The sequence below is a fragment of the Daphnia pulicaria genome, chromosome 1 (assembly GCF_021234035.1).
Source record: "Daphnia pulicaria isolate SC F1-1A chromosome 1, SC_F0-13Bv2, whole genome shotgun sequence".
Lineage (NCBI taxonomy): Eukaryota > Metazoa > Arthropoda > Branchiopoda > Diplostraca > Daphniidae > Daphnia > Daphnia pulicaria.
In genome coordinates, this window is record NC_060913.1 from 11,257,850 (window position 1) to 11,283,187 (window position 25,338).

A 25,338-nucleotide genomic window follows, 5' to 3' on the forward strand; every position below is an offset into this window, starting at 1 on the left:
GAAAATTCCATTTAAAATAATTACGAAGAATCTAAAAAACCGCTAATTTTCCATAATTTAACATGTCACTATCAATCACAATTCTTAACATGCAAGGAAAATATAAATAATTCCATTCCATCACAGAAGCTGTGAATAAGTATGCAAAACAGTCGGCTGTCTTTTTATTGTTTAGTTACTAACGGAAACATGCCCGCAATCCGCATGCGTAGCCTGCCAGAACAAGAAGATGAAAGCGCCGCAGAAACTATACGCACACTGGCGCTAGTGAACATATCATAATCTAATCTTTATAAATTCTCTATATATTTTGAGATCGTTGCTCTTGACTCGTCTATAAACGATACCTTGTAGCCAAGTGCCTAAGGTATTTCCACCACAAAGTTCCAGATTCTAGATCCCCCATCGCTGTATAATCGAATAAAGGACTTGTTGTATCAAGAGGCCGATGCATTCATGCAACAAATCGTGTTTAAGCGCTAACCGCAGATCCAGAAGAATGGTTTCACAGCGGGATTTTTTCACATATACTGTACGTACTCCACTTCATTATTTGTTTAAGGTACGACAAGGTTTGTTTATAAGGGTCAAGTGCACTTGATAATAACATTGTTATTGATCGGCCGCATAAACAATCCTACTACGTTCTAACATTTTTTTTTCTCAATATTTCACCGCAGTAGTCCTGATTGCATCATGGCACTTGAAAAAATATTCGGTTTTAAGATTACAAAAACAAGTCAGCGCCTGTCTCAGCACACACGGAATTTCTGATTCCGTTTCGGATACGTATGCAATTATTTCAGTTCAAGCCGCTAACTGAAGCGCGAGACCCACGTGAACATGAAAAATGTAAGCTTCTAGATTACTAGAATTCACTCGAGGCTATATCTACTTGACGGAGCGACAGCCGTGTGAACATGTACTTTTGTGTGACGGTTACTCTCAACACTTGGTTGCCCTTCGCCAAACACTTTAATTCACGCGTTCAGTTTACACCCAACTGGTGAATTCCGCCATCTAGTGTTATCACAAAAAAAGTCGTTATTTTTTAAAGGAGTAGTAAATTATTAAACAAGCGTTCATGAACGTTACACTTGCATGTGTATGAAAAACAAATGAAATATTATTTCTGGACACAAACGTAGACACAATAGAAGAGCAATTTAACCTAATTTATATGTTTAACTAGTCAAATTTCATAAGTCTTCCCTGACGTATTTAGGTTTGAGAACTTCTATTCTCTTGATGAAGTCTCCTTTCTCGATACAATCTTCACAGGTTTCATCCCAGTCGCTCAAAATCTTTTTCAAATCTCGAACTTTCAGTTTTTTCAAATCAACGGTTTTAACGTCAATGCTCTTTTCTAAATGACAAAATCAAAATTCAGAGATTTGTTGATTAACATGTGTGAATAATAATCAAATACCAAATCTCAAGTCACAAATCTGGTTGTCCTTTTTCTTGAGCTTCTCGCAAACTTTGTCAACAGGTGTAGACCAAGAGAGGGGTTTGGCCATTTCACTTAGGATTCCAGTAGCTGACTCTTCCAAGCCTCCGAGATAGTAACACTGCATGTGTAAATGTAAAATAATTACCATTTATGTGAAAATTGTGAAATTAATGTTTTAAACTTACAAATCTGTGTTCTTTATTTTTAGCTGTTTTACAATAGGTTCTGAATTTGTTTTCAATGACTTTTGAGTCTTTCTTTTCATCTGATGTCAATCCCGCTGCAAATTTTTCAACCACAGCAAAGCAAACTGTAACACAAAGAAAACAAATTTTATCTTTTGTTATATAATTATTCATTTTTAAATGAGAAAAAAGGCATACCTTCACAATCTGATGCTTTGAGTGCGTAACTTTCAAAGATGGCAAAGATGGAGAGGAAAAATCCGCATAATATTAGCTTGTTCATTTTGTTTCTTAACTGCAATCGAGCACAGAGAGTCTAATTAATAATTATAAATTAAATTTCTTGCAAACTTTGCACGTCCAACTCAGGCAAGTTCTTTCTGTACAACTGTCGAATGATGTAGTCGGAAATCCTGTAAAAGAATAGCAGACAGAAATCTGCCGGTCGACCCTTCCTCTGCTTGCCACGTCTCTGGGAACACGTTCGTTGATTTCATTGGTCGGGTGGCATGACTGGCATTGCTGGCATCAACATCGAAAAAAAAAGGAAAAAGATTTTTTCCAACATTTATTTCTCGAAATCCCTTTGACGCGCGCATTTCAATAACATATGGTGAAATTTCGATTTCTGTTTTATAAAATTTAATAGTTGTTGACCCATTTTTATAAAACATTTTATCTAGAAATTGCGTCAGATTATTGTAAAAATTATTATCACGACAGAATTCTTAAATTCAAATTGATAAATGCGACAGAAGGTTGTGTAAGTTAATTTGATTAAACGCTTATACACAATTTAAATAATAACCTGAAACAATATTCACGAAATAATCCGTGTTCGAGCCCGCGGCAGAAGCGGTAAATAGCCTTGGGCGCATGGTTTTTAGTCGCGGAAATGAGGTATACAATTTGTATAGCCTTCACGAAGATCGTTGAAGGCCATCTTGCTTAAGAATGAGCCAGCAAAGGTGAGCTCATATACCTGTGTGTATACACCACATCTAGAAGAAGAGAAAGGCACAAAGGCAGTCAGGTGTTGGCGAGCGTTGTGACTAGAACATTTGTTAGAAGGGAAGATTTTTCTTCTTATAGTTTGGTGCTTTTTTAATCCCACGATAATGGGTGAGTGATTCTGATTCAAGCAACAACATAACAGAACACATGTGATTGTGTTTAGTTTTGAGTTGATTAACATTTGTCTTAATTCTCATGTGATAAAGCTGTATGTTCTTACGAATAGAAAGTGTTCGTCAAGTAGGCCAACGCCTCGCTATTTCGTTTCCCTTTCGTGTTCCATTTACCAACTAAGGATTTAACTATAAAACAATTTCCAGCAACGCAAATTTCATAATTATTTTTTGTTTTATTTTTACAAATAGATTACCTGAATAATTTTGTACTTCTGATGCTTCTTATGGTATAACAATTTCTAAAAATTTCCGCTTTTTATTCGGTATTAAACCTAATGTTGCAACATCTTCTTTGAAGGTTGGTACAGTGCTTGCTGGAGACATGTTGCGCAAGTCAATCGTTTATGACAAAAACACGCCGGTAAGGGAAAGAAAGGAATGAAAGGAAAAGTTTTATCTCAAGATAATAATTGGATATTCTAAATATACAGGACGTATTTTATTGTCCCCAAGAAAAACCTACCGGCTTTGACAATATGATCGTTAAAGCACGGTCGTTAAAGAAACTGTGCGAATTCGAAGGGCAACAGCTTCCCAAACACTACAAAAGCGACTGTTACAATGACGTCGATGAAACTGAATTCGCATGCAAGGAGAAGCACCGTATCATGGTAAAGTGATTTTCATGAATCATCCTATGTGTACCTCTAATTACGTAGAGTAGATTAGTTGACACCGCGGAAGGAATTAAATTGCACGTCCTAATTGCTTGAAAAAAGCGCACCCATTTGTGTTATCTCGCAAGTTCGACCTTGAACCGGACATTTAGTTTGCTGCCTATCTTATTACTGATAACATGTAGCAAAACCGTTACATAATTTTCTTTTCACCGTATTTTACCAGACCTTAACTAACTGTAATATTCCAAACTATTAACAATTGCAACTTTTAATCCTAACTGGAATGCTTTGACTCTAAAGAGATTAAAAGAAGCTAACGAGTCCGACAATTCGATTGCGGATGCGTACGAATTATAACTCCGTCGCGGACGGGGAAAACATCGCCATGTAATCTACAAACAACTAATTATCCTAATATTAACTGGGTAAACATATTTGTTATGAACTCTGGAATAGAAAATTAATATGTACCTCCTTGTTTGTTTGTCGATCATCCAGAAACGTCTCAACCCTCCTGGCAGTGAAAATAATATCGACTTTCATCTGGAAGCTCGCAAGATTAAAAAACTAAAGGATTTCTAAGTTTTTCATCATGGTTACAAAAAAAAAAGGAACAAGTTCTCATTATTAATGGAAGTTACCCGTCAGATCGGCAGGGTCGATCAGGGTCGATCGATCCAAGCGAAGACTAAAATGTTGACTCGCATCGTGGCCCATAACGTTGATTATTTTTCGCTTTGCTGTCTAAACAAACAGTGCAATAAAACTTCTAATTTACATCGCCAATTGAAAAGCCTTTCCTATACTATTGCCAAACCCGTGTTAAATACTAAAATGAAAAATAACGTGATTAATTCGAAAACTGCTGTGTGTGGTGGATTTATACACGTCATCAATCGATTTAATAACATATTGATCATTGCATGTGAAAGAACATTGGTTATTTACGTTTAAAAATTTAAGAAAGAAAGAAAAACAAGATGATAAATTTTGTTTTCAGTGGACCCTTTACTTTTTACGTGTCTTTACAAAGTTTACAGTCACGTTTATACTTCGTGATCGATCGGCCATTGTTTGTTGTTGTTTTATTGGATTTGACGTTAGTTCGTCTGCAAACACACAAGTTTTAGTTGAAATAGATAGTGAAAAACCACCTTGGTGAAACTGACAGCTGGCGCACGCGTAGAATTATCTAAAGCTGTTGCTCAACCCAGCAAAGTAGAACTTGCAATGAACTAGTTTCGGTTAATTCACTATATCGTCGCAACAAAAAATATCTGAAATGGCTACTGGTGGACCGTCAAGACGACGATCAAACCCTGCAAAAGGTGAACTGAGTGATGATCAGATGAATAGTATTTATGAAGCCTTTGCTGTATTTGATGTAGAAAAAAGTGGCAAAATTGCATCCCAAAACCTTAAGGTATGAAAGAGTTTTAAGACTATTTTGAAAGACGAGTAATTTTTGTTTTCTAGCTGGCAATGAGAGCACTTGGTTTCGAACCCCGAAGAGAGGAGATAAAAAAGATTATCAGTGAATATGTCAAAGATGAATCTGATTACATTACTTTAGAACAATTTTTGAGTCTCATGACAGAGAAGATAGCTGACAAGGGAGCAAAGGAAGAAATTTTCAAGGCTTTTTGCCTTTTTGATGACGACCATACTGGAAAAATCACATTCAAGAACCTCAAACGTGTAGCTGAGGAACTTGGAGAAACTCTCAGTGAAGAAGAACTTAGAGAGATGATTACAGAAGCAGATCAAGACAATGATGGAGAAATTAACCAAGATGAATTCTTAAGAATCATGAAAAAGACATGTCTTTACTGAATACCACAATGATCTAGAAATGCCAAATTTGTCTTGCTATCAGCATTATCTGTACAATCAGCTACGTACAATCTATTGTTCCCACTTTGGATACTTTGTGTATTTATTTACTGTATTTGTATTAAGATTTGATGTGAAAAAGTGTAATTTTCGTTGATAAAACCGCGTTTATTGAAACAAGTTTTTTTTTTTTACTACATAGACCCGATTACAATACCATTTCTAACATCTAATAAAGATAAACTTCGAGGAGTAGCAATACATTACACCTCGGCTAACGACTACGTTGACGGAAGGGTGGGGGGTGAGCAAAAATACATATTGGACACGATGGAAACACCGTGACAATAGCGACAACCACTCGAGATGACACTTTAGTTTTCTCAGTGATCACTTCTAAACCATTGCACACTACATATAAAAACAACTGGTAATATTTAAGGGTCTTTGTTTTGCGGGGAAGGAACCCAAGTGTAACATATTTTTTTGTTCCATTCCCGAACGACTATACAATAAAAATGGGGCTAAAATATGCTGGGGGTATCAACGCCAAGAGGTTCCATATATCTCGTAACAGATTTGTACTTGGAGTTCGGTCTCACAACAGAAAATCACCATTAATCAAAACAAAAGGAAAAAGAAAAATCTCTTTTTTTTAATAACTTGGAAGGTAATAATTTGAACCTCTGAAGAAAACTGTGCAAAAATAAAGTAAAGGGGGGTTGTCATCTTGAGGAGAAGGGGGGGGGCGAGGAGAATTAACACCTACGACCAAGAAGACGAATGGCTTCTAAAAGTTGATGTCGATACGATATATAGGGACGAAGTATGCGGATTGTTATCTATCACTTTTTTCCGGGTTTCTCATATTTTTCCAGACTCTTAAGTGCAGCGTAGTACAACTTCTTCCACTTTTCCACCTCAGCTTGCAAATCGGCATTCTGAAAAGAACGACAGGAAAAATAAACACGTACACAATAGCGGAAACCAGAAAAATCAGAACCGAATAGAAGATAATTTGAAAAGATATTTGACAAGTTCAGTAGATTAAAAACTTTTATAATTGGAACAAGGCACTCACTACCTTGTTTTCGAGGAAATTTGCCCGCATGGCGATCTGGTTCTCTTTAACGCGACGTGCATCACGCGAACGTTTGGCCGCCATATTGTTCTTGCGACGTCTAGCCCAATATTTATCATCCTTCAAGTCATCTGGAACATACTAGGAAAAATAGGCGCTATAAGGAATAACGCTTCTATTTAAACTAGAAAGCAATTTACCTGTTTCTTCGATTTCTTTGACATTGGTTGAGGGCGTAATTCTTCCGGAGAAAATTGGCGACTCTTGGGATCAAAATCTTCTTGGCCAGGAACATAGGAACCTTTTTAAAAAAGTAAAAAAGTAATGAAATCCAATTTGTTGCTAAGGGATGACGCTTAAAGTTTATTTGAATTTCATTTCCCAGTCGACTACCATCGTCTGAAGAATTGTCGTTAAAGGACGAACAAGTCGAGACAGCGGTGCGCTTGCGTCTGCCCACAGGTGGCCTCGCCTTCTCCAGAGAGGAGGGGGCAACAGTATCCAGTTCCGTAGAATTCGAAGATTCGGAGGCGTTGCTGCATTCGTCATCTTTCAGCTCAATCTCGACCGGACTGTGGCTATCGAAAAGAATCCAATTGAAAAAACAATCCCACTTTTATTCGACATGACAGAAATACCAACCTCGGGTAATTAAGTGGCGTGCCAACAGAGCTGCCCGCCTTGTTACTATCGGGACTCTCGCTACCGCTGGATGGCAGCGAGCAGCGAACAAGGCCGGATCCGGAGCTTCCATCCGCACTAGCAACCAAACGAGGTGGAGTGAGGCTCTTGGAAGGTGGAGAACGCCCTTGACCTTCACCTAATGGGATGCCATTTTCGGACAGAAATTCGTCCAGATCCATATATTCCATCTGAAAAATACAAGAGTTTTATTTTTTATTTAAATTTAACTTTCATTTCAACATTGTTTATGGATCAAATTTCTTTTGCTGCATGAGAAAAAGTTTGGCTATCCACAGGGGAGAAAGGAAAGAAGCCGGTGTCGAAATCCGATCGATAACAGCATAGGAATGGCTTGAGATCCCAACTAATTGAATAAAAATCTGAATGCACGGCTTCTCTTATCCCTAAGCAACCCGTTTTGACTGTAAGTTAGCCTATTTTCCACGGTCATTGAATGACTTTCACCGTGCCAATCAGATCAACTTTGCAGGGGCTCCATTTCTGCGAAGAAAACGAGGCCCTACAGTATATCATACAAAGTCATTGGAATACAGTACGGACGTGACGTGTGGACTGTTTGAATTCCAAGTTTCATCCGTGGGCGTCAAACTTATTTGATTTAAAAAAAAAAAAAAAATGCTAGTCGTACGACGTAGAAACGTTTTCTTTCCCATTTTCCCTCAGTCTCATTCTCCCATCAATAATTTAAGTCCGACCCAGTCTAGACAGAATTTCAATAATGTGTAAGCCAAGAAGGTGGAAAAGAGAACAAACACAGGGTTTGAAATCATAAAACCTAAAGTATGTAGGGTTTACGAACCTTAAGATCTCCATTATCCCAGAGTGAAGGGCCCAAGAAAGACGACTGAGCTTCTAGGTAGCCCCAGACTTCGTCCGATTCTTCTTTTTTCTTGTCACCATTTTCATTGCCTCCGCCACGGGATGGAGATGTGTTGGTGGTCATCATCGGAGCTACTGACGAGCCGATTTTTTGCGTCGGCACAACGGCCGGAGCGCTGGTTAGCCTATCTGTTGGATACAAAGAACACATTCGGAATGAGTGTTCAACTGTTGAAAAACAAAAACGTCAATTCACACACAAAAAAATCACTTAAAACATGAAACGGACCATGTAGCATTTGGGGAGGAGGCCCAGGGAATTGGGATGCTATCGGCTGTTGGAAACGATTCTGTTGAGGATGTGGTTGAACCCAAGGACCCCATGGTGATTGGGCCCATCCACTCTGAACCCCAGAAGTCGGCACTGACTGCGAATAAAGTTGATGTTGATTGTAGCCTCCCCGCTGGACAGCCATAGCCGCATGAATAGCTTGCGAATTATTGTTGGTGGCCAACATGTGGGCCCAGTTATTCCATTGAGCGGACGCAACAGCCGAGGTTTGATACTGGCCAAAGCCAGTGGGAGGAAGGTCACTCGACATGACACCCGACTTGTCGACAAGTTGAATTGACACTGAAGTCGCTCGGGTTGGTTAGATAGGAAAATATAACGACTACTACTACGAGTTCAAGATGTCGCAATTTCCCCAAGAGACAACAGTGGGAGCAGGTAGGCGGTCGTCGAAGGTGCGCAGCAACTCAAAAGCCCCGTCACCATTGGGGAGGAGCCGAGAGCGCGGCTTGTTGAATGCAGTTGGGGAAAAGGGGCGCGTGTGCGATACGGTTCGTTTCTTACGAATCTCTTCAACTGGATATAAAATGAATAAATATAATATAAAACAAGAAGTGCAGCTCTATCTACTTCTTCCGTAACAAAAAAAAAACTGCGTAAAATATGGAAGAGGAGAAGCCCTGACAATGTCGGTGGGATTGAAAAAGATCTCGTCAAGTGGGCGAGTACAGAAAACCCAGACGTGCTGAAACAGTAAGATCGCAAAGAGGCGGGTTCGCTGGCTTCGCGTGATGAATCGATAGAATTACTTGAGGAGCCCCCAAACAAACGGAATGATAAAGAAAGACGGCTGACGACAAACTAACGAGTGCACACACACACACACTAGAAGGCGCGTCCTGAAATCCTAGATCTGATATTGGAAGAAAAATGGGCGGGGAGTTGTTTCTCTCAGACTGACTAAGTGCCAGACAGGGTATACATTAAAGAAAATATGGGATTTGTAACTGAGATAGAAGATGAAATAAAAAGTTGTTTGTCTCACAGCCAAGATAACACGAGGCAGTCCACGTGAGAATCACTTTTTTTCCTACATTGTTGCAAACCGCCAAACATATGGGAAAGCAGGTGATCGCTACGTATATTTGTCTGGCGTTGCACGCGCTGGCCAGCGTCCAACGATTACACTATCGGGTTAACGAAATTTAGAGACTCCTATCCTTCGCATTGGCTTTGGTGAAGGACACTGCCCAGCCATGATAAGACACAGTAACAGATGACTTGCATTTCTGGACTGCAAGTCATCTGTTTAGCCACATGCTTGCTCCAATTGGGTCCTGGTGATATTCACTAAACAAGTGTTTATGGATTCACTAACACACACACACACACAGGTGAAAACTTGTTAGAAGTGTTCATTTAAAAAGGGTTGCACGCCCAAAAAAATAGTCAATTTGGCAACTCTAATATATTCTTAGAGAGACAGAGAGTCCCAAAAGCACGTCAAAGCTAAACAGTTACCATGGAAAGTCTGGTAAACAATGTATGCTAATGAACAGGGAAAGGAATATTATTGGAGTAAATCTTTGTGAACTACATCTCATTCACCAATAAGTGGCAAATGAATTTGATAAACGATTAATGACCAACATTTTAGATGACTTTTCTGTGAATGCCATGAACTGTGCATTCAACCATATTTAAAGAAGTTAAAAAAATATATATATTATTTATAAACTGCCATCCAAGATGGCCGTGTTGCTAAGCCATAAAAGTTTCAACAGAAAAATCGTTCGTATTGATGATAAACAAGAGCAAGAAAGAAATGTTCGTCCAAAACATAGTAAAGACTTACTAGAATTCGTTGTATTGTGTATTAACTCCGTGTTTTCTAGAAGACTTCGTAAACTGTAGTTAACTCCCGGGAACACGGGATCGTTGCGCTTCATCTTTTCACTTTGCAAGACCTTGTGTGCGATTTCAACACGCCAACTTTCTTGTAAACAACTCGTCTGGAGAGGTCTTTGGGTAGAATAAGTCGTAGTAGTACTACATAGTTTCGTGAAACTGCAAACTCCCATCTACCGGGTGATTAAAGAAACGTTTTCTGGGCCAATAATTTCGAAAAAACTAAAAAACAATTAGAACAAATCAGCCAATTTTCCTACTCACAACATCAATTAATATAATAATAATATCGGCTGGAGGTATAAAGAAAAAAATTGAATAGGATCTTTAGTCATTAATTCTGAAAATTCATGTTTTCATTTTCAAACTTTTTTCATCTTCATATTTAATTGGATCGATTGGGGGTTAATTGAAGAGTCAATAAAAGCCAAATATACCACAAGCTGGTCAATAACAAACAACAAATAGTACATTTGGATCCAAACTATTTACAAGGCCAAAGCCCAAGAGTCCCGCGGCCTTCAGGTGCACTTTGTAATGAAACCTATTGGCGCTGTTGATCAATGTTTAAACGAAAGGAAATGTAGCTCAATTGGGATTTCTTGCTTGATTGAATCCCGTGTACAGAGACCTCTAATGTCTGCTCAGTAGTGAGAGCACGGACGTTAAACGTTGCTAGGAAACCTCTTGTGCCGGTTGTTATGGAGATGCCAGAGAGCCAGGTTCCACAGAAATATTCGCTTTCACTCTACCGTGCCCCCTTTTATATGTTTTTATATCCACTATAATATATCCTGGCCTCGAGAAGAAATACAGTTCCTTCGTTTGAAAATTGACACCCAACGCGCCATAATATCGTTAAAAAAAGTGCAGATTGAGTGCTCTTTGTCGGGAGTTTTAGTATATGTTGTCGTCGTTTCGGGACGTGGGCAACCAACCCCATTTTCTCTATTGCACATACGACAGCAGTCGCGAGAAAAAGCGATCGATTTCAGTTTCTTTTTACTCTCTTTTTCTTTCTTTTTTGTCGTCGAGATCTGCAGTTTCTTTGTGCTCTCTCCAAAGGCCACGATACGCCATGATAAACTTCCCGGACTCTGCGATATTTTCCAGGTGAAAGGAGACTGAAAGTACATCCCCCGGCTGCCGTAGTCATGACAGCAAAGACGTGATCAATTCACGAGAAGAAAGGGGGATACAAAAAAAAAAAAAAGAAGAAAAACTGCCACTTTCTGTTTGATCAGGCGTCGTATTATGTGCAAGATATGACACTCTGCCACTCGGGTTTTGTATAGCGTTTAACGAGACTTTGTATTTCATGAAGGGGGGAAAACAAGAATTCTTTATCGTCATTATCTAAACTTGTTAGCAAAATAAATAGTTTTCTCTCCCCGAGAAACACGTTTACATGCGTCACGTTCCGCATCTTGTCGCCGATGAAATCCCGAGAAAACAGATTGACATCACCTTGGATACGCCTGAATACGTGGGCAATCTCACTATTTAAGATATTCTTTAATTAATGATTTTTCTTCTTGTTGTGTTTTGTCTGGTATTCTTCTTTCTTTCAACTGCTGTGCGCGGCGGAAAGTTCGTGTTATCCAGTCGACCGAGACAGGAATTCGTTGGATTCATGTTTTGTTTTGTCTGGCCGTTATACAAAATCGACTGCGGCAAGCGGATCGGAATTCGGAACTCAGCGCGTAGTAGATGAGCGGATTACAGGCAGTAATCAACAGTTGAATGGTCCGGATGTAAAGAAGTATTGTCATCCATCCGTGACAAACGTTGGCCATCTCAGTATGACTGCAGATGTAGTTGAATGTCAGGAAGAGTCCTATCGTTCCATTGCTGATCAGAACCGGAAGAGAAATGACGAAGTAGTAAAATCCGGCCTCCAATTCTAGCCGACTGGCCCGGGTCTTTTCCGTCGTCGATGTGCTGTACTGCTGCGAGGTCGTCGTAACTACGCACTTGGAATCGACTGTCAATTCCTTCTTGAATTCCGGCTGCTGGGTTCTTGTATTAGTGTGCTGGTATTTGACTTGAAACAGATGCCGATCTGTCCGTCTTAGATTGGGATGAGCACGGTAGAGCTGCTTCACGTGACTGTACGTCAGCACTTGCAAAACGATACCTATCAGTGACGAGGCCATCACTGTTATGCCCAACAGAAATAATTTCCAAGACGACAAGCCATTTCCGGGCATAAAATAAGCAGATTTCTCCTCGAGACAATTGGCCACTACTAAACAGACCAAGACGACAAAACCAATCAGTATGAAGGCTAGAACAACCACTCGATTGGTCACGTTATCCTTGTGCCTGTGAAAAATAAAATAAATGTCAAATTATTTCAAAAGGTTTAGTTATGCAATTTTCAAATTTAAATGACTTTTTTTACCACAGGTAACAGGACACGGCCAGGTAACGCTCGACGGCGATAATAGTGTAACCAAGAGAGAAAAAGGCGAAAGGAGTTCCTTTGAAGAAAACGAGAAATGTGTAGGCTGGTCGAGTTGGGTATGCCGCTGATAACATTTCGATGGCTGCTAGGAGATTGACAAACATTGCCATCACCGTGACAGCCACCCAGCAGGTGTGTCTAGGGTGCCGCAGCCGTCGGCATTTAGCGAAAACGAATAGAACAATCAGATTCGACGGCAAGCCGCAACAGATGAAGACGATCCGGGCGATCAAGAGAAAGCGGCTGGGTAGTTGCGGAATGGTGAACTCATCTTCGTTGTTGTTTGGGTTCTCCCAGTCCGAATCTTCCCCGCTGCTGTAGTTACTGCTGTTCATTTCCTACTAAAGGAATGTAGACGACTAGGGCCGCGTCATCGAACCGTACCCTTTTGAGGCGAAAAAAGTGGTGATCCGGTGATCCAGCGCCGACCACGCTGGCCACAGAAAAATAAGAACTTAAGGTCACGAGTTGTTTAGATTACCAAGCCTTTCAGCACATGCGCTGAACTGCGAGAAAAACAACTTTTCTTTCTTTTTTGCTTCTGATCAGTCTTGCGGCAATTTAATCATATTAGTTTTATGATTCTATATCCCCCTGTCCAACGATCACCACGAGTATCTCCTGTCCTTATTCTTAATTAAAAATTTAATTCGAACCCCCAGCCATTCCCCTGACACGACTTGCGTTCGCGGTAGGTTCCACTATGAGGGTTTATTGAAACATCGCAGATCAATCTCATGGGTGAGAGGGGAGGGTGGTTGATCATCTTGTTGACACTCGTGCAGCCTATTTTCTCTTTCAAAAGCCGATCGAGCCCAAGTCGTTAGAGGATCAGATCCAATAGAATCGCGAATCCCTGCGCCACAAAATTTTTCTTACCTGATGACATTACCCGTCGCGAAACGCATTAATCTTGTTTCTCAGCTGTCAAGTCTTAAAAATAAATTTCATCAACACATCATTTTTTATCAAAAAATATACCGGTTCGAAGAAGATGGATGAGTGAAACCCATCTTCTAAGACTAAACTTTTTTAAAGGCTACTAAACTACTAGTGATGCATAAGATAAAATTGTAAAGGTAGATTCAAGAATCAACATGACTAGCAATTTCAAGAAAGCTCTATAAAATGACTCAGTTGAAGATATTAAAGTTAGTTTAAAATTCTTATTACTAAAAACATAATTTTATGAGTTTTAGTGATTCAACGCAAATGAAGAGATGAAATGTTGAAGAAAATGAGATTGTTTATAAATACCACTGAATCATGCTGGTAATTTCACCAGGAAAGACCAAAAGTCCATCCAATTCTACAAAACTAATAGGATTACTATATTCCTCACGCATTCGGTTGCGGCTCCGTGTCCGTTCCATCGCTGTTCCCGTCTCCTGGGGTTGTAGTTTCCTCCATCAGGCCGCCGTCTTGCGGATAGCGTTGGCGTTTGAAGAAGCCCATCTGCGCGAAACAATTTCATATTGATAACGAATGTAAGCATAAGAAGATGAAGCTCATAAATTCCAGAAATACCTTGTGCAGTCCAACGACCATCAGACTCAAAAGAATAATACCGGCAAGGACAGCTAGAACAATAATCCAAGAGGCAACAGCCAATGTTCCTGGTGGCCCTTGTGGAAGGAAGTACGTCGTGGCAATTGCAACGTCGGGTCTAGAAAATTTTGCCAAAAATTTAGGAAGTAGAAATTAAACATTTTTAAAAAATTTAAACTAACTTGTGACCGTAGGGTTGTGGAACATTAGCCGGTTGTCGAATGACAACCCGTGCTGCACTAGACAAAATGAAGACATCCTCGTTGTCCATGAAGGAAACTAAGAAATAATAAAAGAAAAGAAACTTTATTCGAGTAATATCGGATGATTAAAATTAAGAATCGGGCATCAATACAAATATTCTGAAGAAGAAGAGTTCCAGTCAAAGAAATCCTGATGGGAGACTCAGTTGATAGCGGACCGAATGCTGAGCAAACATACTTTACGCAATTGGCGTTTGGAGTATTGAAACAATCGATAAATGCGGTTCGGTTAGCTACCAGTCCGAATTTAAACGGAGGTTGGACTAGCAGAAAAAAATGAATTTTTTTTAAAACACCTTCAGACTAAAAATCACTTTTTCTACAATACTTTTAACAGTTGGACTGGAATTAATAAATTCGCGGAACCTCTGGATGTCGTCTATCGATTGACCTGAATTATAATCTAAACGGCAGACAGTGTTGCTCAGCCCTCCCTTTTGCGTTGCCTGGAAACATTGCATTCAATAAAATGTCAAAACAGATTTGCCAAAGAAAGAGAGTTGTCGATTTCATTTACATCAATGGAAATGCTTGGGAGCTCGACGACGGGTAGCGTCACTCCTTGCGTACTAAAGACGCTATTAGGGATTAAGATTTCAATTTCTACTTCTGCAGCACTGGGTAGAACGTTCCGTACCTACGTTTCATATTTGAGGTAGGCGTAAACGAACTATTATTCAAATCATTTATTAAGGGGGACGCGGGAGTAGGCTACCTCATAAAGATGCTTAAAAATTATTCGATCTTTAAGTCCAGCCGAAACTTTTGTTTCGTTGGACCGCTGATATGTTTGCTGCTCCTCCACGGAATTTCTGTAAAAGACGAAATTCAATAAAGTTATATCATTTTCAATAAACTGATTTGATTCGTCTACCCTAAGATTTCCACGTCAATGGCGGTTCTTAAAGGCATGGTCAGATTAAATAGCGGCTGCCTGCCCATGGCTGCAACACCATTCATCCTGGCCTCGACGACGACTGTCAGAACATCGCTACCACCACTCGGGACGGACATCAAATCCAGTTCAAACTCCATCCTTTCCTAGTATTGTTGCAATCACGGAAAAAGGTAAGAATCAACTTCTCGAATGAAGGAAACACTAGACATATAGTACGGTTTTAGCTCGTTTAAGAGGATTGACACGCAGTTGACACGAATAGATTAATTCTTCTGAAGAAGCAAAGCTAGGCTTTTGGCACAAATCAGCTGGAGTGCGTTTCAGATTGGTGTAACTCGGCAGTTGGATGTCTAACGTTGTCAGATAGGAAGGTTCGCCATGATTTACCAACCTCACTTCAAATGAAATCGTGCTTTTGGATCCAATGACCAGCTCCCTGGAGGAAAGAGGCTTAATGACTTGAAGGGCTTCACTATAAATAGAAATATTGTACTGACTTGAGATTGGAGATGAAATTCGCCTCTACTTCCAAGTCTTCTTTGCAGATGTTGTCGGCACCGCATTCGGAAGTGAAAGCGGCAGATTCTTCAATGTAGTTTTTTTCCGTTTTATCTATCACAGGACAAGTAGCGCAGAATGTATCCTTCATTTCTGTTCAGGAAAAAACCAATCAGATTCGATCAATTCCAATTGTTATGTAATTTATTCAATAATATTTTGATGAGAGCCAAACCAGTTTTCCGTTTGCCAGTGCCGCCTGTAATAAGGATTGACTGGGATCCGACTGGGTCCTTTTTTAAAGGTTCATCCTTCATGGGAATACATGTGTTATTTATCGGACGGCCATCACCCAGTAATTTCCCTGTCAATCGGAAGATTGCCGGACGTGAAAAATCTTGGCTGTAATAAGGTGTTTTCTTTTGATACAGAAAGATAAAACGAATGAAACTTGAATTGTGAATGCTGTAATTTTTAAAATACCGCCACGTTGAGTTTGAATCTTCTGCACGATGGAGATCCAGAATTAAGAATGCCAGTATAATTGAATGGCTGCTGTTGACTGCCAGTCGTATCGTCTATATCTAAAATCAGTCTAGGTTGATTGACGTATTCAGCATCAAAGTGAAAATTATAACCAACACCTAAAAAGAATGAATCAATCAAATGTTCTGATTCATTATTGATAATATTATGTAATACAAATCTGTGGGATGGTAAATTTTGATTCGAAGGAACTACAAACTCTCAAAATGACCGAGCCTCCGTCCGGATCAATCAAGCTGTTTTCGGCTCTTATTGTCAATGCTAATTGGATAACAGGGCTGGAGCGGAACACAAGAGCGTGACCGGACATGAAACTGCCCACTGCAAGATCTTTACGGATCAAATTGAATCGTCATTTCGCAATTATTGTACAAAATTTAAAATAAATACCTGGATAACTATTTCCGTCCATATCGGCAGCGACGAGACTAATACCAAATCCTTTGAGATTGTTCAATGGAAATACAAAGTCTGCAGCCGCGATTCGCTGCCAATATCCAGTCTCTGGATGACGGTGAATATCGTACATACCGCCAAGGTAGATGTAAACAGCTCCTTTATCGTTCTCGTAAGGTGCTCCAATAACAACATCTGTTAAAGAAAATGGTAAAATGACTTTTCTACTCGTTCGATTTAAAATCATCGATCATACCGTTGAATCCATCGCGATTGATATCACCCGCAGAAGCCATGGTTGTACCGAAGCGGGCGTCTTTAGCTTTACTGCCAAACAGTGCTGGCGATCTCTCCAAATTGTCATTTCGATTCAGGTAGAAATAAACTTTTCCTTCATCTCCGGTTCGATCCCCCATTTCTGGTTGAAGACTATGCTGTGGCGCACCGACCAATAGTTCCGCTTTCCCATCACCAGTCAAATCAACCGCCAAAACAGAAGCACCGAAATATTCACCTAATTGTGTACCATTTAGTTCTAGTCGGATGTTAAGCTGGGAATCCTGACCAGGAAAGAAATCAAATAACAAAACCTAGCAACAAAGGAGAACAATTAATAATGGCTTTATTAGGCATACACGCAGCAATTAGTTAATTACATACTTTGCCTTTCATTCCAGCAGCCCGTGGAGCTCCTGATACGTAGAGCAATTTGCCATCATTAAAAAAGATTCCAGAGTGAACCGAATATCCTGCGTTGAATACCTTTGATCATTTTAGATTCCTTACAATTATTGGAACAAATGTGTGTTTTTTAATTACCGAAATAATCGTTGGGTTCTAGTACGCTTATCTTGGCTGAGTTCGAGACCAAGGCGTCACCAAACTCGATGATATCCTGCGTATCTTGTCGCTTTCTTCTACTGGGCACTGGGGAAGGATTGTCTGGAGAGTAATCACTAACACGAATTACAGCACCCGTCCACTTGAAAACTCCAGGAGCTCCAATAATCATTTCCTCCTATATAAAAAAATTTAATTTAAAAAAACAAACCAAAAATACAAAACAACAATAACAAACAAACAGCTGACATGATATCTGATCGAATGAAAAGTTATAAAATTTCTTACGATTTTATCTTTTTTAAGGGCCATGTGAACGGAAAAGCCGGACTGCCCGTACGCGTAATTGTAGGTACCGTTTCGGTCATTCCCAATTACTTGTTGCTCTATAAATTAAAATTAAAATTACAGACTACTACTTTGAAACCAGTGTCCATCTTTACCTTTAGAAACAATAGGCAGAACCTTGACGAAATCCTCGTTCTCAGAAACTTGATGGTTATTCCAATAACAGGCACCATTCATGTAATGCTCGGTGGACGATAGACTGTTCGACCATCGGTAACCACAAACCTGAATTTTAAAAATGAATCGCGAAAAAGATCACGTATCGGTGAATAAAACGACACAAGAATTTTTAAAAATTTAAATGTTTACTGCAACGCGGCCAGTTGAAGGATTGTTGACGGCCATGGCACCGCCTAACCATCCGTAATCCTTGCGATCTTTATACAATCTGTCACGATTGAACTGCGATGCTAAATTCCGTACGTAAGTGAGTTACTCACTATACCGTTTTCCAGCTATTTCATAAAAATTACCTTCACGTTCGACAATCAAGGGTTGGCACTGATCACGATTCGGATTTCCCAGAAGACATCGGTAGACTTGTCCTGGTTCCTTTAAGTTCGCATGACTTGGAAAAGTAGAATTGGCCCTAGGTGCTCCCACCAACAACCTGAGACAATTGGCAATTATTTCTCTATAACATGAATGGTGAATCTTTCTCTAAGCTTCACCATTTAGCCGAATTGTGGGCGTTATCTTTTTGATTGAATAGGAACTGCAACGAATATCCAAAGTAAGATTCTCTGGCATTCTGGCCAGCAGCGGGATCTTCGTAAACGAGAGGATGGACCGTATCAATGTTGAAACTTGAGACGAGTCCCACCACGAAACACATCATCATCCATAGAAACAAACGTGCTGAGAACTTACAACTTCTACTATTGAAATCTACAACACAATAAAAATAAACGTAATTTTGTTAAGATTTAACTATAGGCTAATTAACGGAAACTTACGATCCATGACGAGTTCAAGGAGGCACGCGCCGGGAGACAAGTAGATCCGAAAGTTTCTTGGGTCCTTCTCAGTCAAATCTCAAGACGAAAGAAAACTTGGACAGAGATTTCCGTTTGTTCTGGGAAACACCTCCTAGTGTTGCGCCACTCGCACATCTTTTCCTACCCTTGGTAAATGCACTATAGTTTTTCTTCCGTTTTTCTTGGAACCCAGCCATTTTAACTACTTCGAAAAGCAGTCCAACATCTTGAATATGGTTTAAGCATCTTTGCATTTTACCATTTCTGTAGAAAGTCAATTGCTTCAAGAAATTGTTGGAAAATATATCGATCATGAATCAGAAAAATCAAGTTTTCAAAATAAATGGTGATTCTAGAAACAGGAAATCGGAAGTGGTTGGCGGCGAAGACTGGTGTGGTAAGAAGAAAAGAGTGTGAAAATCAGATTCGTCATTGCAGGAAGTTAAACAACCGGCGTTCGAAATGAAAATTATTCGATTTTCACACAAGATTCATTCTAACTATTTCAAAATTCTACTCCGTAATCACTATTTTCAAATAAGTTCCGAAGATGATTAAAATATTTCGTAATTTTGGGGGTTTTCCGTCAACATCTCCCTCTACTCTAAAATGAGAAAAAAAGGAAATAATAAAAATTAAAAAAAAAAAAAAACATAAATAAAAAAAATTTAACAAAAGGAAAAATAAACTTAACCTTTGGAGCGACATTACTCTAAACAACAATTTACTAATGTTTACAAATTCCATCTGGTGAATTCTACACTGAGAATAGTACATGAACAACTTACCAAAACACAAACAATGTAAATAGAATCATTCCTTATGTTGCGTTACCTTGTTTTATTACAAGCAACTATATAACTCCATGGACAGAACGAGAAATACAGCCTGATCGAAGAGGGGAAAGACGGTTCACATCTGAGAATTCATTTGGATAGTTGTCAGATGGACGACGAGTAAACGAAGAACATATAATAATAATGTAGACTGTCACATGATCAGCGACTAGGATTCGTCTAAAAAAAATTCTAAGCTTGCTTGATCAACTAGCGCGCTTAAAACGCTGCTGGAATCCATGCAAGATTATCCAGAGCAGATCAAGTGTCCTCTTGACTCAATTACTATATAAGGTACTAGTTATCGGGGGTCAAGAAAGATTTGTCAAAACGGTCGAGTTCCCCGACCAAATAATTGGCTTTGTTGCGCAAGACTTTGGCGGAGGAAGCAACTTCATCCAGTGAGCGCAACTCTGTTTCGAGTTGCTTGATATCCCCTTGCATATCGTTCATCGTACCGTCAACAAGGTGACACAACCGTGCAAAAGTGCTGGATAGTTCCCTAGTAAGGAATAAACAAACATTTTGAATTACAGGATTGCACTTGTTGAAAAAAAAAGGCTTACTGTTGAACTTGATGACTGCAATTGGCTGATGTTAAATCTACTATGAGGCGCAATTTCCGGGTGGCGTGATCAACGTACTGTCTTTTGAAAGTGCGCTCCTTGGCTTTGTTTGTCCAAGTAAGTCGTTCGTAAAGGTAAAGGCCACCATAGATAACTCCCGATGCAAAAATCAATCGCCAGCCTACAGTTTTCATCAGCTGTCGAATATCAACACAATAGTTTAGAAAATGGAGTTTAACTTTTTCTAGTAATCAAAATGCGCTTACAAATCCTGCAGCTAACAGTCCTCCCACTGTTCCTTGAGAGGTGACGGAGGCTATGGCGATTCGTGAAAGAAAAGACCAATCTTCATTCGCTTGTGGAATAAGCTGCCCGGTTCCAAGTTGACTCCCCATGGGACGTGGAATCTGAAATATTTACATACGAATAAAAAATTGAATAAAAGAAAGATAGATTTGTCTAAGTTTACTGATTCTGTGTAGTTGCTGATCACCCATGGAGCAATTTTACCCTTGCCCGTAAAGCGTTGGATCATAGAGGTGATGCCATACGAAAAACGGAATTCAATGTCTTCAGAGAAGTCGGCGCACAAATTATCGCAGTTGAGCCGATATAGAACTTCGAATGGCTCGCGGCGCGGTATCATACCTAGCCCAACTTGTTTTTTCTCAGAAGGCAGCATAGACGTAACGCGTTCTAGAAAAAAAAATTTCGCGTTAATTAATCAAAATGTGAAGAAGACATACTGCCGTTGGTTACCAATCATCTCTTTCTGTGATTGGTCCATGTTGAGCGCTAGTGCCGTAGAGAGTCTCGCACGCAAATTACTTCCCAGGCAAGCTTCCACGTGATTGTGAAGCTCCTTTTTGTAGACTTGTAATACAAGGGACTCTGAGTGAAAGGGAGCGTGAAATTCATCTACCAACACGGAGAGACGGCGAATTTCATCATTCAGAGCTTTGGATACCTACAAACAATTGAAACCATACAAATAAATAAATCTTTCTATACTGGATGTGGAACATTTTTTTGTTCGTCGTACTTTATGCTCCACTTCTTCGACCATTTTGCAAATTTTGTCTTTCATCTCCACAGTCACTAATTGAAGCTGCTTTTCAGTAAAGTCGAGATGATCTAACACTTCGCGTCGACTCTGGCTTTTAGCTGCTCTCTTGGTACTAGCTCGTTCCAAAAGTATTTCCATAACGTTTCGTGTATCACTTAAATTAAATTAAAAGAAATTTGAAACATAAAATTGAAATCATTTGATCAAAGTTCTTTAATTTCTTACCCAACAATTGCTTTTCCACGTTTAGTATGCTGATCGAACTTGGTTCGAACCGCTGATTTCGAAATACACTCTTCAAATTTCCTTTCGAAATCTTGAAACTCAAAATAACGCCCATGAAAGCCATCAGTAACTATTCCGGCTAAAACAACGAAAAATAGTTGAAATAAAATAAAATGATGGAAGAAAAAGAAAAATAAATAAATAAATGTCTTATTTAAACTTACTGTTCATGGGCAACCCTTTAAACTCGTTAATTCTAGCTTGAAGAACTTCTTTTGCCGACACGAAGAACACTCTCTGCTCTGCTTCCGTTCGAGTTCCGCAAACCTTTAACTCGTCAACTAGGAAATCTACAGTACGTAGCAAATGCTGCCTCCTTACCTAAATCATATAAACAAACGATAAGATGCACATCAATAAAACGAAACTGAAAATAGTTTTACCTCTTCGAGGTATTCAGGCTCCGACGCCGAAGCGTCCCAGCGATTGTTTAATACGAAAACGTTGGGTTTTGATAACCGGGCGGAAACTTTGAAAAAGAAATTCTTTTCCTAAAATAAAAATATCGAAGCTTGTAAAATATTTTGTAATATGGTACACGTCTATGGGAAAACAAACCGTCAACATCAGTGTAGACTCTGAATTTGCAACTAATACGAATACGTCTGCGTCTAGACAATGTCGGTCAATCCACGAGTCCAAATTGGGTGATACATCTATGCCAGGTGAATCGACCAATACAACATCATCACGCAGAAGAGGACATTTATCAGTCGGCCAATAGACTCGTACTAAGGCCGAATCACCAAGCGAACCGGTGCACAATGAATGAGCCAACTGGGAAACTATATAAGAAAGAATGACAATAATATTAAATTGTGTGAAATGGTCAAAGTTAGCAAGGATAGATTAAATCTCTTACCAGATTTTACATTTTTTCTTTCGGCGGAGTCTTCTGAAATCAGGTATGATTCGTCATTTTCCGATTTTTCGACTTGGATGAAACAGTTAGTGGTATGTCCAATACCAGAAGGAAGTATCCGTTCTCTTAACATAGAATTAATGACCGTGCTTTTCCCATTGCTCGTCCTATTAGACATAACAACAAAACAATTAAAAGTTTGTTATTCGAATTCATTTACTACGGATAAATTTTACCTTCCAAAAAATGCCACCTTCATGTGGTCGCGGGAAAGTACTTCTCGGATACCCTTGACCTTCTCTACATGGCTGTTAACCACCAATAACTCTTCTTTGGTGATTAAGTCGCTGTCGTTAGGCAGAACTATGTCATATTAATGTAAAATTGGATGTGTTAAACAGAATCTCATTGAATAGTAAAATTCAATAAATATCAAGTATTACCTAAAAGAAATTTGCACGAATCATTGACATATTGTTCCACTTCACCATAAATGTCATTAATTCTTTTCTTTGCACGCACAAATATTTGAAGAGGAGATTGTATTGCTGTTGTGGGTGATATGGATAGACTATTGTTAGCTGGAGATCCATTGACTCCAATGACAACAGAAGAAGAACGTTGAATTAGTCCCGACATCATGAAGGAAAATGATCTAAAATCAGATGATGAAACTTAGCTTAATGATAAATAATATTTAAAATAATTTTGCCAAATACAGACAACAACCGAATGTATTCTACTATTGTTCAAGAAAATAAACTGTTTTTGTCTTCCAACATAGACATTTGTGCACATATTTCATGAATATTCCTCAGCTATGACCACATGGTCTTTATCTGTGATTTTATACTCCAAGCAGTGTAATAAAATAACAGTAAAGTATGAATCAGACCTTGAAACCTCAGACAACCCTGATATCTGCGGATTTTATTTGCAACAATGAAGTTCATACATCAAAAGTGAACTTACCATATAACTAGAAAACTTTTTGAACTTTTAGAAGACAAAACTAAAATAAAACAATAATATCCCACGAATTTAGAAATTAACCCACAATTGTTATAATTCGTTCAGACGGTCCGTGCATTCCTCTAAAGAACCTCTGGATTTCAAGCGTCTGCTGTGAATCCTGTTATGCCCCTGCCCCCTGAGTTGAAACACAGAGATTGACATGTTTCCTCAAAATTTGTCATTAAATATCCGAATAAAAACTATAAACTATAAATGCAATAGAAATTTTATTTCAATAAAATGGTATGCTACTTTGTTTATCCAAATTTATTTAAATTTTTCTAACATGATGGCTTATTTCCTGAAACTGGCAACTGAGAAAATCCCCGCGAATTTTAAAAATGTATTTTTTTCCCCGTGATCTTTATTCGGAAGTTTTACATTAAGATTGTTGTCGTTAGTTAGTGTGTAGAATAGAAAAAAAATATGTACTGAAAAAAATGTATTAAAAAAAAAGGATTAACTTCACATTCACAGCGAAGCTGTACCCGAGGACCTTGTACACCAAAAGGCTAAACAAGCCCACCTTGACTCAACAAGCGCACTCCCACCACTGTCGTAAAATTATTCCTCGTGAAAAAATTACATAAGGCTAGTTTAAAACATTAAATCTTGAATTTCCATGCGTATATTGTTCGTTCGCGCTGGTGCCTCTGGCGCTGGAGAGCTGGTTCTTATTGGCCCGGCAGGCTTGGTGCTTACTGCTGGTGCTACTGCTTGGTGCTTACTGGAGATATGGTTCACGGCGGTTGCTCTTAATGGCCTAGTGGAAGCATCTAAGCTGATGTCTCACAAAGATGTATGTTTAAATTTAACTGAATCTTTGTCTCGTTGGTTCCCCCTTTATTAATTTCACATCTATTTTCGTTTATTTTATCTAGACGTATGCAACTAGTCATCGTTGGCAACACTTGTTGGCCATCAATCCTCCCCCGGTCATTGTAATGGAACGGCTTCATTCGGGTAGCAGGAAATGTGTCGTCGATCGCTCGATTTCGGCGCCCACATTTTACTAAATCTGATGTTTACATCCCGGCGTGTCCTGATTGGGTGCAAGAAAGAAAAAAGAAATTGCTCTGTTTCGCGTTTGTTTCGTCGTGTTTCCACGCGAAAATCATTCGTCTTTTTCAACCCCCACCAGCCCAAAAAATTTTTGGTCATTCACTCACACCTTTCAACTCTTCATTCTTCTTCGTGCAAAAGTTAGTGGTCAAGCTTATCTAATCCGGTTGCCGATCGATTACGTTCGAAGCTTTATTTTATTTTTTTTTTTCGTTTAGTTATTATCGGAAAATTTCGTGATTTTCACTTTCGTTTTTTTTTTTTCTTTTCTTTTCTTAAAACGCCTGGAACTTCGCGAGCGGTTTTTTTTTTCCTCTTGATCGCCGTGATCGACTGCAATTTTTTGTTTCTTCTTTTCCCTCCCATATTCCAATTTTTTTTTTTAAGAATTTTTGGGGGGTATTGTGTGTGTGTTGGAATCTCGTCGACACGCCGAGGTCGGCGACGTCGGGACGACACACAGAAAGTGACGGTGGTGAAAACACTTTTTTTTTATTTTATTTAAAATATTTTAAAAAATAAATAAATGTAAGCCTAAAGTCCGACTTAACACTAGGTTACACTAGGCACGACTTAAAAATGACATATCATAGTGAACGTGAATAGCCTAGTGGTTAGAGCGTCTGGAAAAAAAGAATGAATGATGGAGGCTCAGTGTGCCACTGTGTTCAACTGTCGGTACGTGTCCGGCACGTACGAGTCTCAAATGTACGCACTCTAATTTATGAGAGAATCGAGGAGGAAAGGCGGTGAGGGGTACATGCGGGGCAGGATTACGTG

General features: G+C 39.3%; 5 protein-coding genes across 9 annotated transcripts; 2 read left to right on the forward strand and 3 right to left on the reverse strand.

Moving 5' to 3' along the window:
- Positions 1 to 1,087: 1,087 nt before the first annotated feature.
- On the reverse strand, positions 1,088 to 2,090 carry LOC124320804 (mesencephalic astrocyte-derived neurotrophic factor homolog). Its single transcript, XM_046783698.1, has 4 exons — positions 1,837 to 2,090; positions 1,639 to 1,763; positions 1,430 to 1,571; positions 1,088 to 1,366 (listed from the first exon to the last, which is right to left on the reverse strand). Exons 1-4 carry the CDS (start codon positions 1,919 to 1,921, stop codon positions 1,200 to 1,202), a joined length of 519 nt encoding a protein of 172 aa, XP_046639654.1. The 5' UTR covers positions 1,922 to 2,090; the 3' UTR covers positions 1,088 to 1,199.
- Positions 2,091 to 2,601: 511 nt separating this feature from the next.
- On the forward strand, positions 2,602 to 4,353 carry LOC124320807. Of its 2 annotated transcripts, XR_006914040.1 has the most exons (6): positions 2,602 to 2,760; positions 3,018 to 3,055; positions 3,127 to 3,189; positions 3,260 to 3,439; positions 3,749 to 3,873; positions 3,947 to 4,353. XR_006914040.1 is itself a non-coding variant. In XM_046783702.1 (5 exons), the coding sequence occupies exons 1-5, from the start codon at positions 2,757 to 2,759 to the stop codon at positions 4,028 to 4,030; spliced, it is 369 nt and encodes a 122-aa protein (XP_046639658.1). In that variant the 5' UTR covers positions 2,602 to 2,756; the 3' UTR covers positions 4,031 to 4,353. The 2 variants fall into 2 exon arrangements, 1 of the variants encoding a protein (XP_046639658.1); XM_046783702.1 differs by lacking the exon at positions 3,749 to 3,873.
- A 129-nt stretch (positions 4,354 to 4,482) lies between these two features.
- LOC124320805 (caltractin-like) lies at positions 4,483 to 5,581 on the forward strand. Its single transcript, XM_046783699.1, has 2 exons — positions 4,483 to 4,871; positions 4,925 to 5,581. The coding sequence occupies exons 1-2, from the start codon at positions 4,731 to 4,733 to the stop codon at positions 5,279 to 5,281; spliced, it is 498 nt and encodes a 165-aa protein (XP_046639655.1). The 5' UTR covers positions 4,483 to 4,730; the 3' UTR covers positions 5,282 to 5,581.
- LOC124320794 (hepatic leukemia factor-like) lies at positions 5,429 to 10,214 on the reverse strand. Of its 4 annotated transcripts, none has more exons than XM_046783686.1 (7): positions 10,034 to 10,214; positions 7,867 to 8,075; positions 7,005 to 7,234; positions 6,756 to 6,940; positions 6,563 to 6,663; positions 6,363 to 6,503; positions 5,429 to 6,222 (listed from the first exon to the last, which is right to left on the reverse strand). In XM_046783686.1, exons 1-7 carry the CDS (start codon positions 10,125 to 10,127, stop codon positions 6,127 to 6,129), a joined length of 1,056 nt encoding a protein of 351 aa, XP_046639642.1. In that variant the 5' UTR covers positions 10,128 to 10,214; the 3' UTR covers positions 5,429 to 6,126. The 4 variants fall into 4 exon arrangements, with proteins under 4 accessions (XP_046639642.1, XP_046639641.1, XP_046639640.1 ...); XM_046783685.1 differs by lacking the exon at positions 10,034 to 10,214 and adding an exon at positions 8,176 to 8,671; XM_046783684.1 differs by lacking the exon at positions 10,034 to 10,214 and adding an exon at positions 8,176 to 8,671 and having other exon boundaries at positions 6,366 to 6,503; positions 7,867 to 8,114.
- On the reverse strand, positions 10,043 to 23,618 carry LOC124320808 (integrin alpha-PS3-like). Its single transcript, XM_046783703.1, is given in 36 exon segments — positions 10,043 to 12,411; positions 12,491 to 12,986; positions 13,896 to 14,008; positions 14,081 to 14,219; positions 14,284 to 14,380; positions 14,457 to 14,627; positions 14,693 to 14,810; positions 14,882 to 15,001; positions 15,080 to 15,176; positions 15,239 to 15,405; positions 15,479 to 15,698; positions 15,760 to 15,913; positions 15,996 to 16,179; positions 16,244 to 16,450; positions 16,452 to 16,636; positions 16,697 to 16,897; positions 16,959 to 17,292; positions 17,363 to 17,451; positions 17,522 to 17,720; positions 17,831 to 17,928; positions 17,986 to 18,115; positions 18,200 to 18,300; positions 18,364 to 18,500; positions 20,270 to 20,466; positions 20,536 to 20,676; positions 20,739 to 20,965; positions 21,029 to 21,236; positions 21,312 to 21,489; positions 21,561 to 21,699; positions 21,785 to 21,941; positions 22,004 to 22,111; positions 22,179 to 22,405; positions 22,483 to 22,649; positions 22,719 to 22,845; positions 22,926 to 23,137; positions 23,455 to 23,618. Coding segments are annotated over 34 exon segments (5,448 nt in total). The 5' UTR covers positions 23,125 to 23,137; positions 23,455 to 23,618; the 3' UTR covers positions 10,043 to 12,411; positions 12,491 to 12,874.
- Positions 23,619 to 25,338: the final 1,720 nt, after the last annotated feature.

Excerpts from the sequence above, each read along its gene's own strand:
- LOC124320804 (XM_046783698.1), bottom strand. The coding sequence starts at position 1,921 with ATGAACAAGCTAATATTATGCGGATTTTTCCTCTCCATCTTTGCCATC. Across the intron at positions 1,764-1,836 it reads CAAAGCATCAGATTGTGAAG|TTTGCTTTGCTGTGGTTGAA; the intron begins GTATGCCTTTTT and ends TTTGTGTTACAG. Across the intron at positions 1,572-1,638 it reads AAAATAAAGAACACAGATTT|TGTTACTATCTCGGAGGCTT; the intron begins GTAAGTTTAAAA and ends TTACACATGCAG.
- LOC124320807 (XM_046783702.1), top strand. Across the intron at positions 3,056-3,126 it reads TACTTCTGATGCTTCTTATG|GTTGGTACAGTGCTTGCTGG; the intron begins GTATAACAATTT and ends TCTTCTTTGAAG. Across the intron at positions 3,440-3,946 it reads AGGAGAAGCACCGTATCATG|AAACGTCTCAACCCTCCTGG; the intron begins GTAAAGTGATTT and ends TCGATCATCCAG.
- LOC124320805 (XM_046783699.1), top strand. The coding sequence starts at position 4,731 with ATGGCTACTGGTGGACCGTCAAGACGACGATCAAACCCTGCAAAAGGT. Across the intron at positions 4,872-4,924 it reads TTGCATCCCAAAACCTTAAG|CTGGCAATGAGAGCACTTGG; the intron begins GTATGAAAGAGT and ends TTTGTTTTCTAG.
- LOC124320794 (XM_046783683.1), bottom strand. The coding sequence starts at position 8,488 with ATGTCGAGTGACCTTCCTCCCACTGGCTTTGGCCAGTATCAAACCTCG. Across the intron at positions 7,235-7,866 it reads GGGATAATGGAGATCTTAAG|ATGGAATATATGGATCTGGA; the intron begins GTTCGTAAACCC and ends TGTATTTTTCAG. Across the intron at positions 6,664-6,755 it reads CGACAATTCTTCAGACGATG|GTTCCTATGTTCCTGGCCAA; the intron begins GTAGTCGACTGG and ends TTTTTTAAAAAG.